We start from the raw sequence: 17,532 nt of genomic DNA, 5'->3' as shown, positions 1-17,532 counted from the left end.
GAGATGTTCCGCGTGCTCTTCAGGTGTCCTGGAGTATACCAGAATATCGTCGATGAATACCACAACAAATTTGTCCATAAACTTCATAAATACTTTGTTCATGAGGTGAACAAAATATGCGGGGGCGTTCGTTAATCCAAATGGCATTACTGTGAACTCATATAGTCCATATCTGGAGGTGAAGGCTGTTTTGGGGATATCTTCTGTTCGCACTTTTAATTGATGGTATCCTGACCTTAAGTCAATTTTTGAGAATACCTTGGCCTGAGCGAGCTGATCAAATAAATCATTTATCCGTGGCATCGGGTATTTGTTCTTGACTGTGACCATGTTAAGCGCTCGGTAGTCTATGCACAATCTCAGTGTTCCATCCTTCTTTTTGGCAAATAAAATTGGTGATCCCCAAGGTGAGGAGCTGGCTCGAATGTATCCCTTGTCCAGCAATTCCTTTATTTGTTTCTTCAACTCAATCAACTCGGATGGTGCCATTCTGTATGGTTTCTTGTATATGGGGGTGGTTCCTGGTGCTAGCTCAATGCTGAATTCTATCTCTCGGTCTGGTGGCATGCCTGGTAGTTCTTCGGGGAATACGTCTGGAAATTCACACACTACTGGAACCTTGTTTAGCTCAGAAACGTCCACCTTATTCAATCTCGGTTGCCGGGGTATTTTTCTTTCTTTGGTTGACACTCTTATTGTCTTCCCGTGGTGGTGTGTGAGAATTACGGTCCGGTTGAAATAGTTAATAAAACCTTTGTTGGTGGTTAACCAATCCATCCCTAGGATGACATCCAGTCCTTTATTTTCCAATACAATAAGATTGGCGTGAAACTCCAATCCTTCGAACTCAATAACCACATCTTGACAGTAACTCTGAGTAACTTGCTCAATCCCAGGGGACTTGATGATCATGGACTTTTCCAAGGGGAACATCAAAAAATTATTTTGCAAAGCAAAACTTTTTGAGATGAATGAGTGAGAAGCTCCAGAATCAAACAAAACCATGGCAGGTATTGTGTTGACAGGAAACGTACCGAGTACGATATCCGGAGCGTTCTGTGCTTCTTCTTTGGTCACGTGGTTCAGATGACCCTTCCTGTGGTTGTTGTTGGGGTTGAAATTGTTGCGCTTGGGCGCTGAATTATTTCCACCGTTGTTTGGCTTCGGGGTCGAGTTCCTCGGCTTGGGGCACTGTTTGGCATAGTGCCCTTCTTCTCCACAAGCGTAGCAAGTCACGCCTGGGCGATATGTGAACTCCTTGTCTCTGGCATGGAAATTCTTGACTGGTCGTGAGACGTTTGTCGTAGGTTTGTGTGTCCCACCTTTCTGAAAATCTGTCTTGCTTCGGTGGTTGCGCGCAAGAGTAGTCTGGTCTCTTTTTCGCTTGCGGAAATCCTCCAAGCTACGTCTCTCATTTTCCAGAGTAATGGCTTTGTCCACTAGTGTCTTAAAATCTGGAAAAGTGTGCACGACCAGTTGGCATTTAAGCGCGGGCGCCAGACCGTCAAGGAATTTCTCCATCTTCTTGCTTTCAGTCATACGTTCTTCATTGGCGTAGCGAGACAATAGAGTAAATTAACCGTTGTATTCTGACACTGTCATGTTCCTTTGTTTGAGGTCATTGAACTCTCTCTTCTTGATTTTCATAATACTCTTAGGAATGTGTGCACCACGGAAACCTTCCTTGAAATCATCCCAGGTTATATCATTTTCATTGGGGTGCATGTGCAGAAAATTCTCCCACCATGATGCAGCTGATCCTGTGAGATAGTGCGGAGCATATAGTACTTTCTCGAGGTCTGAATATTGTGCAATAATTAATTTTCTTTCCATGTCTCGGAGCCAATCCTCGGCTTCAAGAGGCTTGTCAGTATGAGAAAATGTTTGGGGACGCGTCTTCTGTAGCTCAGATAACTTGGATTGCTGCTGATACTGTCCACGGTGATTTCCCATATTGATGACTTGGTTCATCATTTCCTGGTGTTGTTGCTAACTTTGCTCATAAAGGCGACACATTTGTGAAAGTGCCGATTCACTGCCCTGTTGGCTTGACCGTCCCTGTGTGAACTTGTTGATGGGTTGTGTATCATAATTTTCCTCTGGTGGAGTTGGCATGGAGCGAGTCCAAGGACGAGACATTTTTCACTCTGGGGATATATTTTGTAAAACCCATAAGAAAAGCGAAAAGGGTCGCAAAAATAATTCCATAAATGCACAAAGCTGGCAAATAAATTAAATAACCAAGCTTACTTAAGAAAAACAAATCGATTTGTGCACGGAGAAGGACTGCTCATACATATCTTACACGCAGGCGGTAATTATACAATACATCACTCAGGATATGCGTACATAATCCTGACATGTTATTTAGGCTAGTGCACTCCTCCAGATCCTACATGATGCGCAAACAGACTACTTCTCACAACCTATGTACATATAAACATATCGTACAAAGTGGTACATTGCATGGCGGCTAAGCGTACTCAGGCAGAGATGTTAACGATCTCCTTTGCCCTGCCGAGGGTGAGGCGTAGCGAGGCTGGGGACTCGACTTCCTCCTCACTGATAGGCTCCATATGTGTAGAGCTACGCTGGGTGGACGGAGCGGGCGCCAGGGGCGGAACAACACGAATAGGAGTGGGCGCGAAGGGTGGTGCAGTGCGCGCTGGAGTGGGCGCAATGACTTGGTTGAACTCTTCGGTAGAAGGCAGGCGGCGAGTAGGTGCATAAGATGCTGAGGATGAGACAAAAGTCAGTGGCGGTGCGGTGGGTAGGAGCTCCCTCCTGTTGGCGGCACAGCCATGGACTGAGTCCATGCGGGCAGCCACGAAGTCGTCTACCAGGTTGTCGAAGGCTGCCTCCAGGGCCCGGAGATACTCAATAAGCATCTCAAAAGCCTCGTCTCGTTCTCCTCGGGGGCAGGAGAATGCGTAGTGACAGGTGCAAGGCACATGGCATGGAAGATAACGGTAATGACGAGTCTTCATCACGGGGAGGACATCCCTGAGACGAGCTATCGCCTCGCGGGCTGCCATCTGCATAGCATGCCTCTCCGTAGGCATGGCTCTTCCCAAGAACCGGAAGCGGCGTAACTCACCACGCCCTCCCTTGAACTGTACCGCGGCCTGGTGCATGGTCAGACTGTCGTTGACTCGATGCTGGCAGAGTGTGAAGACTGGGCGCACAGATGGCCCCATCGCGACCTGAACGATGAAGGAGAGAAGCTTGACGAACCCATCGGGCACGTTGGCGAAGGTCTGAGACTCGCAGCTGTTGTCGGCCATCTATAAAAGTAGGCAAAAATTCTGAATGGTCAGATCATAAATTTATGCTGACTGTCAGAAAATGACTACAATTGCAAAAATATAATTTAGCTCTAGCATGCTAATAACCAATTAGCGATCGCACTTAGTGGCTTCCTACAGTCAGCCTGGCTCTGGTACCAAGCTTGTCACGACCGGTTTTCCAATAAAAAGATTTATTGAGAAACCAATCTTTTGAGTCCAGTATGAGATAAATCCTCCTTACTGGTAGACAAATTCTTGATACAATAAGCCAGTAGCATAAAATATATTACAGGGTCGAGCTAAGGTTGCTCAACCAAATTATTACAAGCACGCCAACAATTATACATAATGGCGGAAATGACATAGTGGTGTGGAGGCATACTACTGACTCGAGGATAGGGTGGTGGTGGAAAATCACAGTGGGGAGTGTGATACATGACTCTAAAACTGGCATCTCATCGAGCATCAAGGTGAGGCTCGATGAATTTATTTGGTAGCGGAAGCGGATATAATACAGTGACCAAATCCAGGGTCGTAGGAGACTGACTGGGATTCCTCTAGGCGTCGGACTCGCTATCAAAATCTTCATCCATGAGATCACCTTCGTCAGCATCTGGCCAAATCAACAAGCTAGGTGAGTACTTTGAAAGTACTCGCAAGACAGTTCGGACGTAAGATATAACAAATGCATGCATGGATGCGTCATGAGTATTTTAACAGTGGCACATTAATTCGTAAAAACAAGACAGGTAAAAAGGGGGTCGGCGGTAGTCCGCTCGAAAACCCAACAAAATAACTGTAAACCCAATCGGGTGTCTGAAGCGACACCTCGATAGGAAGATAAATAAATAAATCACGCCGCAGTCGGGCGTCTAGGTGACACCACATAAAGGGCTTTAAAAGAAATGCCACAGTCGGGCGTCTGAGCGACGCCACATAAAGGGCTTTAAAAGAAATGCCACAGTCGGGCGTCTGAGCGACGCCACATAAAGGGCTTTAAAAGAAATGTCACAGTCGGGCGTCTGAGCGACGCCACATAAAGGGCTTTAAAAGAAATGCCACAGTCGGGCGTCTGAGCGACGCCACATAAAGGGCTTTAAAAGAAATTCCATAGTCGGGCGTCTGAGCGACGCCACATAAAGGGCTTTAAAAGAAATGCCACAGTCGGACGTCTGAGTGACATCGCAGAAAGGGCTTTCATTGAAAGTAAAATATAACAATGCCATAGTCGGACGTCTGAGCGACATCACAGAAAGGGATTTTATTGAAAGTAAATAATAACAATGCCACAGTCGGACGTCTGAGCGACATCACAGAAAGGGCTTTTATTGAAAGTAAATAATAACAATGCCACAGTCGGACGTCTGAGCGACATCACAAAAAGGGATTTTATTCACAAGTAAATAATACTCATAATAAATATTCAATTCATGAAAAAAACGGGTTAGTCCATCCACAGGAATAAACATTTAACCGGACTTAGCACTCATGTGATTCACCGGAGTCTCTGTCATCAAAACTGACATTTGTCAGGATAAGATAATACCGAACTTGGATATGGAATAGATGATTCAAAGGAATATATGACTCTGCAGAGTTTGTACGAATTTTTTTCCCACAGCCAACGGATTTCCATAGTCATGAAGGACTAGTTCCGTTTACGGTATTTCGGAAGAAAACACAGCTAACCAGTACACACCCATCCTACCTCTCGATGCTAGGAATCACCCTAGACATCGTCCAAGAAAAACTTTTGAGATGGGGAGATCACAATCTCGAATAGCATGGGATCAAATTTATATACGCGCGCTCTAAGGGGTGCCCCCCTCTCAATCCCAACCGGAAACACCCATGCCCCCTGACCGGATGACTGGCTTTAATCCAGGGCCATGGAACCATCATCACGGCCTCTCCTTTTGGTGTGTACCAAGAAAGCGGTTTGCAACTTACTAAGCCATATTCCTTGCGGAAAACATGTGGTAGTACAGGGAAGGAAAAATGGAGGGAACTAGACTGATACGGGTTGACACTGAAGTCATATAGCCTGGCATAAGACTGGCATGCTACAACACTGCCATCTTACCCATCCTCATGCCAACACATGGCCATGCATACTCACATCCATCCACTTATGGATTTTCGAAACTCACTTGCCTCATCGTTGCATGTAACATGACATTCGTCGGTATGTTCATCGACATGCCATAAAACTACTTAATGCAAACATGCCAAAACAATCATCATATCAAAAGTTCAAACATTCTTGCCTGGTTCAGAGTAGTCGGAGCCTAGCTCGGTGAAGTTCGCGGTCCCGTCACCTCCTTCGGTATCTACGGCATAAAGAAAATATACGCGCTATCGTGAATACCGTGAGGTGCACAAAAATTTCTCCAAATATTTTTCAAATAAATCTGATAAAAAACTAGACAAAATTTTAAGGAGAACAGAAAAAAAATCAATCAAAAATACTTTTCTGTTAAAAAGTTATAAGGGTTTTAGTCCAGGGACTCATTTGTAATGAAACAGAAAGTTCCCAGGGGCTAACTTATAACAACAGAAAACGATTCGAATAAGAATACGCCGGCCCAGCGGGAAAACACATTTGCCAGAAGGCGTTTTCAGAAAACGGTTCGCTTAGAAAGGACAGAGAGGCTGACAGGCGGGTCCCGCCCGTCAGGTTTGAATTTTTAAAAGAGGCGGCAGAGCTCGACGGTGCCCGAGAGCCGCGGTGGTCGCCGGTGGCGATCCACGGCGAGGCAGGGAGATCGGAGAGTACCTCCGTGTTCAGGGCGCCATTCCGCGTCTGTGGGAGGTGGTGGTGGTCGCCGGCGAGCACCACGTCGACGGCGGCCCTTGCTCCGGCGAACGGTGGTTCGGGCGTTGATGGAGCTCGCCGAGAAGGGCTGCAAGGATCGAATTGAAGTGGGGGTTAGCTCTCTGGTTGCTCGAGGAGGGTACTGACGAAGTTTGGGCACCGGGGACGGCCTCACCGGAGCGAATCGAGACGGAGGCCGAGGCGGAACGGGGCGGCCGGAGTCGGGGGAGGAGACCTCCTCGAGGTCCTCCTAGTGGCCTTTCGGGGCGTTGGTGAGGTGCAGTGGTGGTGCGTGCTCGAGGGTGAGCTCGGGGTCCCCTTTTATAGGCGATCCGAGGCGGTGGCCATGGACGGATAAGTCCGGTGGTGGATTACGGCGGTGCAGTGGCTGGACAGGGAGATTAGGGAGTTGGGCGTCATCGTGGAGGTCTACTGATCCCATTCAGACGCTAAGCGGACTTGGATTAGGAGCTTGAGTGGGTTTCGACGGAACGGGGCGGCGCGGGCCCGTCGGCGGCAGAGAGCGTGCCCTGTGCTTGTCGGGCCACGGCGACGGTGCTGCGGGGTACGCTGGCGTGCATGAGGCCACGCGGAGCTACCAGGAGGGTTGGGCGGCGCCGAACGGCGTTCTGCCGCGGTGTTGCCCCCCTGTCGGCCGTTACGGTGGTTCTGCCGCCGCAAAGCACGCCGGCGCAGGCGGCCCAGGGCACCACCGACGCCAGGAAGGCGCCAAGCGCGCGTGCGGGGTGCTGGCCAGGGAGAAGGGGCTGCGTGCAACGCGCCAGGATGCACTGTTGACAAGTGACAATTCTCTGACGAAGAAACGACACTGAACTTCTCTGAACTTTCTGAATTTTACTGAAAGTGCAAAGTAACAATGCCGGCCAGGTGTTCGACAAAATGATTCTGGCATGTAGGGATTTTTCCTTGAGCTGATTTTTGGTGGAGTGTCCTCTCATTGCACCAGGAGACTGCCTGAATTTTTATGGAATATTTGGAGAAGTGTAGATATGAATTTCACCAAATTTGTCAAATCTGGTCCAAACTTGCAGTGAGTGAAGTTTGAAAAATTTGAAAAGAAGAAGAGTGGATCAAGATGGTTCTAGGTTGTGGGTACTAAGGACTATCCAGGGGAGTTGGTTTGGGCTCAAGGATCAAAGGCATTAGGGTACTTGCTTTGAAAAAAATCACTCATGCTCAAAGTAATTGACAGAAATGATTTGAGAGATAAAATAATTGAAATAAAATCCATAACTTGTTTGGACTTGTTGAGACAGAGAATTTAGATTGTTCAAAGGTGGAGGGAAGGATTTTGAGAAGATTTACTATAGGAGACATGGTAAAACCATGGGTGGTTTTCAAGATAAGAAAAACCTCAAAATTCATAGAGTTCTTTTTATAAGAAAAAGAATAATTTCCAAAAATATACTTTGAGAAGGGAACCATCAGAGAAAGAATTTTAAATGATCAAACACCATAGTTTGAAGAAGATACAAAAATAGAAATTCTTGCCAAAGAAGTTTTTTTTAAGAGGAAAGTTTTCTGGAAATTTTTTTAAATGGCCTCTTTTCAAAAACCAACAAAGTTTTTGCTGAAAACAAAAATAAAAATTTTGGAGTGTCACATGGGGCGTCCCCGGCCGCACACTCGAGGGCGTGCTGATGTACCTCGAGGGCGGCAACGACCCGCCGTTGGCGTACCCGGCGAGGGCGGCCGCCCCGACGCAGCACCGACGCGCCGGGCCATGGGCGCCAAGGAGGTTCGGGTCCTCCTCCTCTTCTTCCTCCTCCCGATCTTCATCGCACTCCTCCGGCACTCCGGCCCTGCTCGGCGTCAAGGCCGAGCCCGCGGCGGAGACGCCGCTTGGCCGGCGCACTCGCAGCGCCGGCATCGTCATCAACGAGGGCGGTCGGCGCGCCTACTCGTCGGCTCCTCCTCCGTGCTTCGTCATGCCAAAGACGGAGCCGGGGCTCGCGCCGGTGAAGACGGAGCCGGGGCTCGCGCCGGTGAAGAAGGAGCCGGCCACGCCGGTGACGACGGAGCTCGACGACGACGACGTGGCCCTGGAATGGGCGCGCAGGGACTCCATAGCGATGGAGGAGCGCCTGGAGAAGGCGAAGGAGCGCCAGTGCGCCGCCCTGCTTCGCTTCGCGGAGCGTCGACGCGGCCGCGACGAAGGCGGAGTCGTCGTCATCTGCGACAGCGACGACGACGACGACGATGCGCTGCCACCAGTCCGCCATGGCGACGCCGGGCAGGGGTCCAGCAGGGGCGCCCGCGTCAAGGAGGAGAAGGCCGACGACGATGATGGCGGCGATTTCAGCCAGTTTTTCCTTTAGATTAGTTTATGTATATGTGCTATGTAATGAAAACCCGCGAACTTCGCCGAAATATGCCGAAATTTATCTTGTTTGGCCGAAATTTATCGTATTTGGCCGAATTTTATCGTGTTTAAGCCGAACTTCACCGAACTTCTTTTATTTTAAAACGTGCCTGGGGCGGCCCTGAGGCCGACGACCGAGGACCAACTCGCCTCAGGTCCAATTTTTACGTCGGCTCACCCTAGACAGCGATTTTAGGCGCCCCGTGGAAGGCCAACGGCTGGAGATGCCCTTAATGGGCTTACGGCCCGTCCTCTATTTTTTGGCCCTTGCTTTCCTAGGTGTTGAAATAAAACGGAGCGCCGCCGCCTCCTTCACTCATTTCCAGTGCGCGACATGGCCTCTCAGCAATCCTTGCCGCCGCCGCCGCCTCCGAAGAAGAAGAAATCCCCGCCACCCGCTCCCACCACCATATGCGCCCTCGGCGACGACCTTCTGCGCGAGGTATTCCTCTGCCTCCCCTCCCTCCCGAGCCTCGTCCGCGCCTCCCTCACCTGCAGTCCCTTCCTCCGCGCCGTCCGCTCGTCGCCTGCATTCCGCCGCCGGTTCCGCGACCTCCACCCACCCCAGCTCCTAGGAATCTTCCTCAACATCCACGACCCCGCCTTGCCAGCCTTTGCGCCCACCCGCCGCCGCTCCGACGTGGACCACGCCGCCGCCATCCGCGGCGCCGATGTCTTTTTTACGAGTTAATTGCATGGAGATACCACATTTGGGGCAGGTCTGACGGATCAGTACCACTATTCGGTTTTTTTGCACATCAGTACTATGTCTCGGGCAGTGTGTTACAAAATGGTCTAATATACGTATAAACAGGTATTGACGGTGTATCTGACAGACAGGGCCCGCCTGTAAGGAGCCGACGTGGCATTATTTTTACAGAAAACCCCATTGTTTTAAATTTAATCACGCAAACTTCGTAGCCCGCTGCCTCGACCTCGCCGGCCTCCCCTCGCCGGAGCCCCGTCTCTGGCTCGGCAGAGCACCAATGCCCCTCTCCCTTATCCCTCCTTACCTCTCCTCCCGAGCTCCCTCTTGCTCTCATCTCTCTCTCTCTCTCTCTCTCTCTCTCTCTCTCTTCGGTGAACATGAACGAAGCTCGCCGAACAGCGCCGCCCCGCCGGATCTCGTCCGACCAAGCTCGCCGCCGCCGGATATGCGCTCCGCCGCGATCCGTTCCGAACAGCGCCGCCCCGCCGAATCTCCTCTGACCAAAGTCGCCGCCGCCGGATTCAAGCTGAGCCGCCCCTGTGCCTCGCCCTTGAATTCTCGATCCGCTCGAGCAAGAGGAATCAGCGTCATGTGGGCCACAGCACGGCCCAACAACCAGACGAGAGCCAACGCACGCAAGATTTATTTGGTGCCAAGCACCATACTAGAGCCCACGCACACAAGACTTGTTGCTGAAAAAACGCACACAAGATTTTATGTGGATTAGTATTATTTAGTGCTAAGCATGAACTTTTTTCTAAAATTTATCTAGATTAAAAAAATGTAAGAAAAATTCATGTGTTTTCACTCAGGAGCAGAACCATGCACAATTACTGTCCATCCTGATTATATTTTTCAAATACACAATTAAACAAATTATATGCCCAACTCACAGTTACTGTGTATATTGATTATATTTTTTTAAACGCACAGATACTCAAAAAATTGACAACATGTATTGAAAATTATTGTGTAGTCATAATAAATTTTATAATGCATGACCAACATTTAAAAAAATACTTTTACAATTTTTAAATGCGCGTTCAACATTTTCCAAAAATGCTCTGAACATTTTTCTTCATGTGCACAAGCACTTTATTTACCTTTCAGGGTAATTGTAAATTTTTCTCACATTTATTTTCTCAACGGAAAAATATTATAATAAATGTGAACATAAAAATAACATATTTTTCTTACATCAATTTTGTCAAATTACTCGCTGGTAAACCCGCCTGGCCCTCAATCTTTTTATTAGTATCGAATTATTTCTTCCATCCCACTGACGAGTGGGACCCACATGGGCCCACTGCCACGACCCAAAAAAACATATATACAGAAAAGGCGGAACGTTTAAATTAATAGTATAAATACTGTAATGACATGTACTTTAGTCAGCCGATGTTGTGGCGTAGTGGTGCCGCAGTTAGTTGCACGTACGGCACGGCGCCGGTTTGAATACCGGCGGTAGCGCGCGTGTTTTATTTGAGTAGATTTTTTTGGCAGGACCTTTTTTCACAAACAAGGGATATATGCGCGATTAAGTAAAAACTATGGGTGTTTTTTGTAAAAGAACATGCCACATCAGCTGCTGACAGGCGGGCTCCAACGGCCAGATACAGCGTCAATACACTGTTATACGCAGTTTAGACCAAAATGTAACAGACTGCCCCAGACATGGTACTGACGTGCAAAAAAACTGAATAATGGTATTGATCCGTCACACCTGCCTCAAATATGGTACTTTCGTGTAATTAACTCCTTTTTTACCCTACTCCCTGAAGACGATAACGACTCCGATCCGGAGTGGACAATAGAAGACTGCCGCGATGGATATGTCATTCTCGTCAACTGGCAAATCAAGAAAATGGCCGTCTACGATCCCCTCACACGGGCTCTGGATCTCTTCGCCGTGCCACCGGAGGAGGTCTGCAGCGACATGTACGTTGAGTTCCACATGCTCGCCTCTGAATGCCACAGGCAGTACCGCATCGTCTCTGTCGCTCATGAAAGGCGGGGGGCGCAAGCTGCCTTGTTCTCATCAGATACCAGGGAGTGGCAGGTTTTCCCGTTTTCGGAGGATGCCAGCCCGCCGGACGATGGTTTGGGTGGTACAATGGTGAATGGGTCTGTTTATTGGACATTTGCAAGCGGATCCAATATCCGTGTGCTGAACACTGCCACACTGCAATTCTCGGAAATCAATCCGCCGCTGCACATGGAAGGGCAAGGGGAATTTAAGCCTGGTGAGACCAAGGATGGGAAGGTCTGTTTGGTCTGCGCAGTTAAGCTCACGCTTGTTGTTTGGATCTGGAGACCCGACGATGACGGTGTTGATAGATGGATCCTGGACAAAACAATTTCGCTGCAGGATGGTTTGGGTGGTGATGTTGCTCTCAATATTGTGGCGATTATCAGTGGCTTTGTGTATTTTTCTACTTTTTCTGAGATGAATCAGGATTCTTGCTTGTTCATGTCCTACTGCTTTGAAACAGAAAAGCTGAATAAGCTGTGCCCTGTCACTCACTCTTACCATTCCTATCCCTACATCATGGGGTTCCCTCCTTCATTGGTATGCAATAAGGTGAGCCCTCAATCTGAAGAGGCTTGACTAGGCCGAAGAAGAAAACTGGACCAGAGAATGTTACTTTCTCGCTAGAGTAAAACCAAGATGCCCCATTGTTGTTGGGAATTGTTGGTCATTTGTGTAACCCAATCATATGTCATTGTAGCTGACATGATATTGCTTTTGTAACTAGAAAGTAGCTGAAGCTTACTTCTATGCTTGGAAGAAGTATTCTATGGGGATTAACAATGTTTCCTTAATGCCAAATGGGAACTCAGATGGTTCTCGGTTACTTTTTAGCTAGATTCTTAAATTCTCTTGTGTGCATATACATGAAAAAACATCTTCAATTGGCTCTCTGTCCTTTGTAGAATGCTAATAATGTAAATGTTAAGCAACGTGTTGACCTAACTATGTATTTGTAACCTTCACTGTATCAATAGAATTAGGCAAAGATACAACTTGCAAGATCAGTTTATAATTGGCATAAATGAAGCTAGATTTTATTTTGCATTATTTTGCTCAAGTATACATAGTTGGATCCTATCAGTGTAACTGGTGAGTTATTTACCCAAAACCACCACACTTGGGGCTAGGGTAACGACTTGGTACCACAATTGAACCAGGGCACAAAAAACCACCGGTTCTGTGCCTAATGTGTAACGCGGAGCACTGATGCTTAAATTTGATCGTGGAAACAGCGGAACCGACAGGTGGGGTCCGCCCGTCGGGACGACGTGGCATGTCAATCTGGACAATTCGTTGAGGTGGACGTAGGTCCCATCTGTCATACTCACACACCTCCTTCTTCCTCATCTCTATCTTTCTCTCTCTCTCCAATCAGCCACACAGAAGACGCCGCCGGTGGCCACACTCAGGCTGGACCCATGCTGCCTCCACCGCATGGTCGGCCACCACGGCCATCCCCGTCGGTAGCCGGCGCCTGACGAGCCGCTCTTCCCCGAACATCAACCTCCTCCTCTCGTCCAGGGCTTTGGTGATGCGTGCCTTGCCCCGAGCAGCACCACTCGAGCCGCTTGCTTGCCGGCCGCGGCCCGCTCCGGATGTGGCGCCCGCGACCCCGCCACCTCGGATCTGGCGCCCAGGAGCCCGCTGTCGTCTGCAACGGCCGTCGGCGTCCGCACCCCACGGCGTCATCTCCTCCCCGATCTGCGGTCGTCGTCGGCCATCAGTCTCGTGGCCAGAGACCACCCCAAGCCCCAGCACCTTGTCTGGGAGCTCTGGAATGCCTCCTCGAGCAATCCTATCGGAGTACTTGGACCCGGACGTCCAGAATCGGCGGCGCTGCGGTCGTCTTCTCCACCTCCGACCACACACCACCGCGCCTTGATATCCCGCTCCGATGAATCTCCGCGCCTCGCATCTAGTCCCTAGGCTTCGACACGTCCTCCTAATGCCTCCGCCGCTAGCTTCGACAAGCTATGGGTCACCAAGCCGTCTTCCCCGCCTCACCATGCTCCGTCGGCCGTTGCCGCTGACGAGGACGTTGCTCCAGTGCTACCTCGTCGCGTCCGAGCACGCATACGTGCTCAAGGTGAGCCCCCCTCGCATTCCCCGTGCCACGGCGTGCCGCGATGTGTTCAGTGACCACAGGATGAACGCACGGAAGGTGCTCGACGAATGCCCATAGATAGAATGTTGTGAAGAAGATGACCCTCTAGTCATTGACAGGTGGGACCCACGTCTCATTTGCCACATCACTCGGTCAAAGTTTTTTGTCGTCGCCATGTCAGCCCGACCAGTGGGGCCAACTTGTCAGTTTCACTGTTTTCGTGAGCTTATCAGACAATCGGTGCTTGGTGTTACGCATTAGGCACATAACCAGTGGTTTTTTGTGCCCTGGTTTAAATGTGGTACTAAGTTGTTACCCTAGCCACAAGTGTGGTGGTTTTGGGTAAATAACTCGTAACTGGTCATTTGGAAATATTGTGTCGGCCTAGCTATTTGGAGCAGGTCCAGGCTTGCGGTTCTGATGATCAAGGGCGAGTTTAAGCGTCTTCTAAGCACGCCATGCTCCACGAGGACTGATATTGCAGCTTGAAACACGCACTTGAAATTTTCTCAAGCTACTGTTACCCAATCAACCCCAAGGACTCTGCTGCCCACCTCCTGAAGATACCGCTGCCTCCAGACCTTGAATCACTTGGTATGCAACTGCGTTATGCTGTATAGATGGAGTTCATGTAGAATGTTGTGACAGTGGGATTCCTAATTAGAGCGCTAATTCCCCATTTTGCATCCAATTACATGCAACGCTATAGTTTTCATGCCAACCGCAGTGCCTGCTCTGCTAAAAGCTGAACGGTTTTGCTGTATGCCACTTTTATCTTGGCCTAATTTCAAGAACTTGTAGAACTCATCACATGGTTGACCATAGTTGATTGATCTTTCAGGTCAATGGTACTCGTCTTTTTCTAATGTTCCCCGTGTGTTGTAGACTATTGATAGACTGCACTCTGAATGTTGTAATTATCTCAAAATTGAGCTGCCGCTGCACCTCTCGAAATAGGCTTTCGCAGCTGCTGCTGCACCCGGAAGGGTGAGAAGCTCTGTAACGTTTGTGTTTTTCAACTCATGCTTAATGTCGGGGTTTGGGGAGACCTGGCGATGACGATTTGTGGAGATGAATGCTGGACAAGACATTTCCACTGTTTTGGGCCAGTTAATCATGTGAATATTCGGTGTTCAGTGCTGGTAGTGGATCATTTTGCATTGAAGACTGACAATTATTGATGGATTTGTGCACTTGTCCACTTGCCGTGAGAAGGATCGTAGTTTATCTTGTTCGTTCCTATAACTTTATCCTACGGTTTTTACTGATGTCTTTTGATTCTGTAGATGCAATCCTTGTTAGATTTACTCATTTAGTATAGAACAATAAATCAACACCCCCTCTGCTATCAGTGCACGATTGATGGCATGTTCTGTTATTTTGGTTTTTGAAACTACCGTGTTATCGCACTGCTGACACCGTATGCTACATGTGGACTTCGGTTTCGTTGATAAACAAGCCCAGGTCTCCGGACTCCTCCCTGTGTACTGGAAGTGCTGTATGCACTCTGATATTTGTGATTTCTCAGCAGAAATGTTTGATCACATTGCTGCATAACCAAAGATATGCACTATGAAATATATGACCAATTATTTTCACCACCACAAAGATTGTGGCGTTCCTCGGTTGGACATTTTCTTCTTTTCAAACTATAATTCCAAACATAGTCAGCTCTTCCCATAACTGTGGTTTTCTCTTCCCTTCCACCGACACGGTGTTTTGCGATGTGATGGTGTGGTGCTTCTGGCTTGGCGTCTTCCGTGCTCCCTTGAAGCTAGTCGGGATTCTTTCACCCCTCATTGGATGGGTCATGCTGCATCGCTTGATTGCTGGAGGGCACTAGGAGGTCGCAATGTGGAGCGGTTCTCCTTCGATGACAACAGTTGATGGTTGGGCATGTTGGAGTTGTGCATTTTTGTTTCAAGTTTCCACCGCTAGGTCGGCCAATGAGGAGTTTGCTCCCTTTGTATCTGGTTTTCCCCACTTTTCTCTAATTAATCGGATAGCTCTCTTCTTCTCCAATAAAATGCAGGAACTCACAGCCTTTTTGAGATTAACTTCAGGCATAGAAAACTCAATTTCATGGACTAATCAAGTACAAACACTTTCATACATAAAAAAAAAGTGCAGACACTTTCACACACATTGCATTCGGTGATATTGGGAAGATACATACATCGAGCTTGAGCTATATTGCCTTGATTATTCTTTGTGCCATCTCTGTGAGAAATATCACTTTATTCTGCCACTCATAGCTAGCCTCATATATGGATCCAAAGTACTGCCGTGAGTCAGCTGCCCTGCCGCACAAGCTTACTGATTCATATTGCTCATGATAGTGTTTGTGAAAATTCAAGATGCAGCTGCCCTGCCGCACAAGCTTATTGCTTCGTATTGCTAATGATAGTGTTTATGAAGATTCAAGAAAAGCTGAGCTTTGCTTTGGTGCCCCCTCCCCCAAGAACTATTCTCTGACGAGATCTCTAATCTGTCAAGCGAGAACTCATGTTCTCATTTGCAATTTTTTTGAAATGTCAACAAGTACTTCTACGTAGAGTGGCATTCTACATGTGTATCTTTTTTTAGACAAGCATTCTTTTTTTTGAACCGGACGCAACCCCTTTCCACTACTTATCATAACGGAAATATACAAAGTTCAGTGTCACCAAAACCACCCAGGATACCGACTGACTTAAGGAGGCTAGAAAGGGGAGAGTGAGTTCAAAGCACCACTGGGAAACCCATCGCGAACACTCGTCATCGAGCAGCCCACTGTGGGACGAAAACCCAGTGACACCAAAGATCAAGCTACACCTATCAAACTAAAACAGTTTTGACCCTACATAAAGGAAGCCAACAACAGCTAACGACCCCAAAAGGCTCACATATTGAGCAGATAGACGCTCACGCAGGAGCAAAGACCAGCAGTAATATAACACCAAAACCATCCGGGAGGGAGAGAAGCACCCCCACACCACAACCCTGTCAAAGCGCCCTCACTCCACAGCTGCTTCTGCTAGAGCCGCACAGATTCGCATCATCGTCGAAGCATTAGTCCTGAGCATCTTGGCTCCCCGCTCCATGGCTTCACGGTCCTCACCAGCCATCAAACCTGTCCAGTATGTCAAAAAACCACAAGCAAAATATATCACATTAAACAAAGTCTTAAGTTTTTTCTGCTCGAACGTGGCTTGGTTACGGCAGCTCCAAATCGCCCAGCAAACCGCTGCCAAGCCAAAGGTATAGAACCTAGCCCCATCACAAAGGAAAACATAGCACCAGGAAAAGTATTGCCAAATGTTGTTCGGGCATAGATCCGTGCCCAGTACACACCCAACCGTCCTCCAGGCTACACGAGCAACATGGCATGTGAAAAAGAGATGTTGCGAAGTTTCAACCTCTCTACAAAATGAGCACCTGGGATTACCAGCCCAATTCCGCTTCTTCACTACTTCTCTAGTCAGGATAGCGTCTTGAAAAAGTTGCCATAGAAAAATTTGAATTTTAAAGGGGATCTTGGCTTTTCAAATCCACCTATAATCACATCCTGCCAGGTGTCTTTCTAAATAGGTGTAAACTGATTTGGTCGAGAATCGTTCCTTTTTTCCCAAGGCCCAAACAACCTGATCAGTTTCATTAGACAAGGGCCAGGAGTTCACCGCCTTAACGATGTCCTTCCACTGATATGCAAGAGGAGGGTGCAGGCGCCTCCGCAAGAGATCCCCACCTACAATATATATATATATATATATATATATATATATATATATATATATATATATATATATATATATATATATATATATATATATATATATATAGGGTCGCGCTATTCGTCACCCTGGGTGAGGAATAGTTATTCTTCACCCCCTCTATTTTACCATCAATGCACCGTAATTTTGTGTTCCGTAAGTTTTGTCTTATTTCCGACGCAAAAAGAGACCGTAAAAAAATATATAATTGCCGTAAAAATATTTTATGTTATGTAAAATTACAAACGTAAAAACATAGTCTAAAATACACATAAACTGCAAATTTTCTTGTCTTATGACCTATATTTTAATTTTCTTATGTCAAATTTTACGTAGTGAATCAATAGAAATGTAACTATTTGAATTCCAAACGTAATTTAACTATGAAATGATCGTAAGATTACCTCGGGTGAAGAATAACTTATTCTGCACACTGGGTGATGAATAATA

General features: G+C 47.8%; 2 protein-coding genes across 2 annotated transcripts; both read left to right on the top strand.

Annotated features, from left to right (window-relative positions):
* Positions 1–8,801: 8,801 nt before the first annotated feature.
* On the top strand, positions 8,802–9,176 carry LOC119353214. The gene has a single exon (XM_037619813.1). The coding sequence runs from the start codon at positions 8,820–8,822 to the stop codon at positions 9,174–9,176; it is 357 nt and encodes a 118-aa protein (XP_037475710.1). The 5' UTR covers positions 8,802–8,819.
* Positions 9,177–10,958: 1,782 nt separating this feature from the next.
* Positions 10,959–11,999, top strand: LOC119291905. The gene has a single exon (XM_037570746.1). The coding sequence runs from the start codon at positions 11,059–11,061 to the stop codon at positions 11,800–11,802; it is 744 nt and encodes a 247-aa protein (XP_037426643.1). The 5' UTR covers positions 10,959–11,058; the 3' UTR covers positions 11,803–11,999.
* Positions 12,000–17,532: the final 5,533 nt, after the last annotated feature.

The sequence above is a fragment of the Triticum dicoccoides genome, chromosome 1A, assembly GCF_002162155.2.
Source record: "Triticum dicoccoides isolate Atlit2015 ecotype Zavitan chromosome 1A, WEW_v2.0, whole genome shotgun sequence".
In the NCBI taxonomy this organism is placed as follows: Eukaryota; Viridiplantae; Streptophyta; class Magnoliopsida; order Poales; family Poaceae; genus Triticum; species Triticum dicoccoides.
The sequence above is the reverse complement of the archived record's forward strand: the minus strand, read 5'-3'. Positions and strand labels throughout refer to the sequence as shown.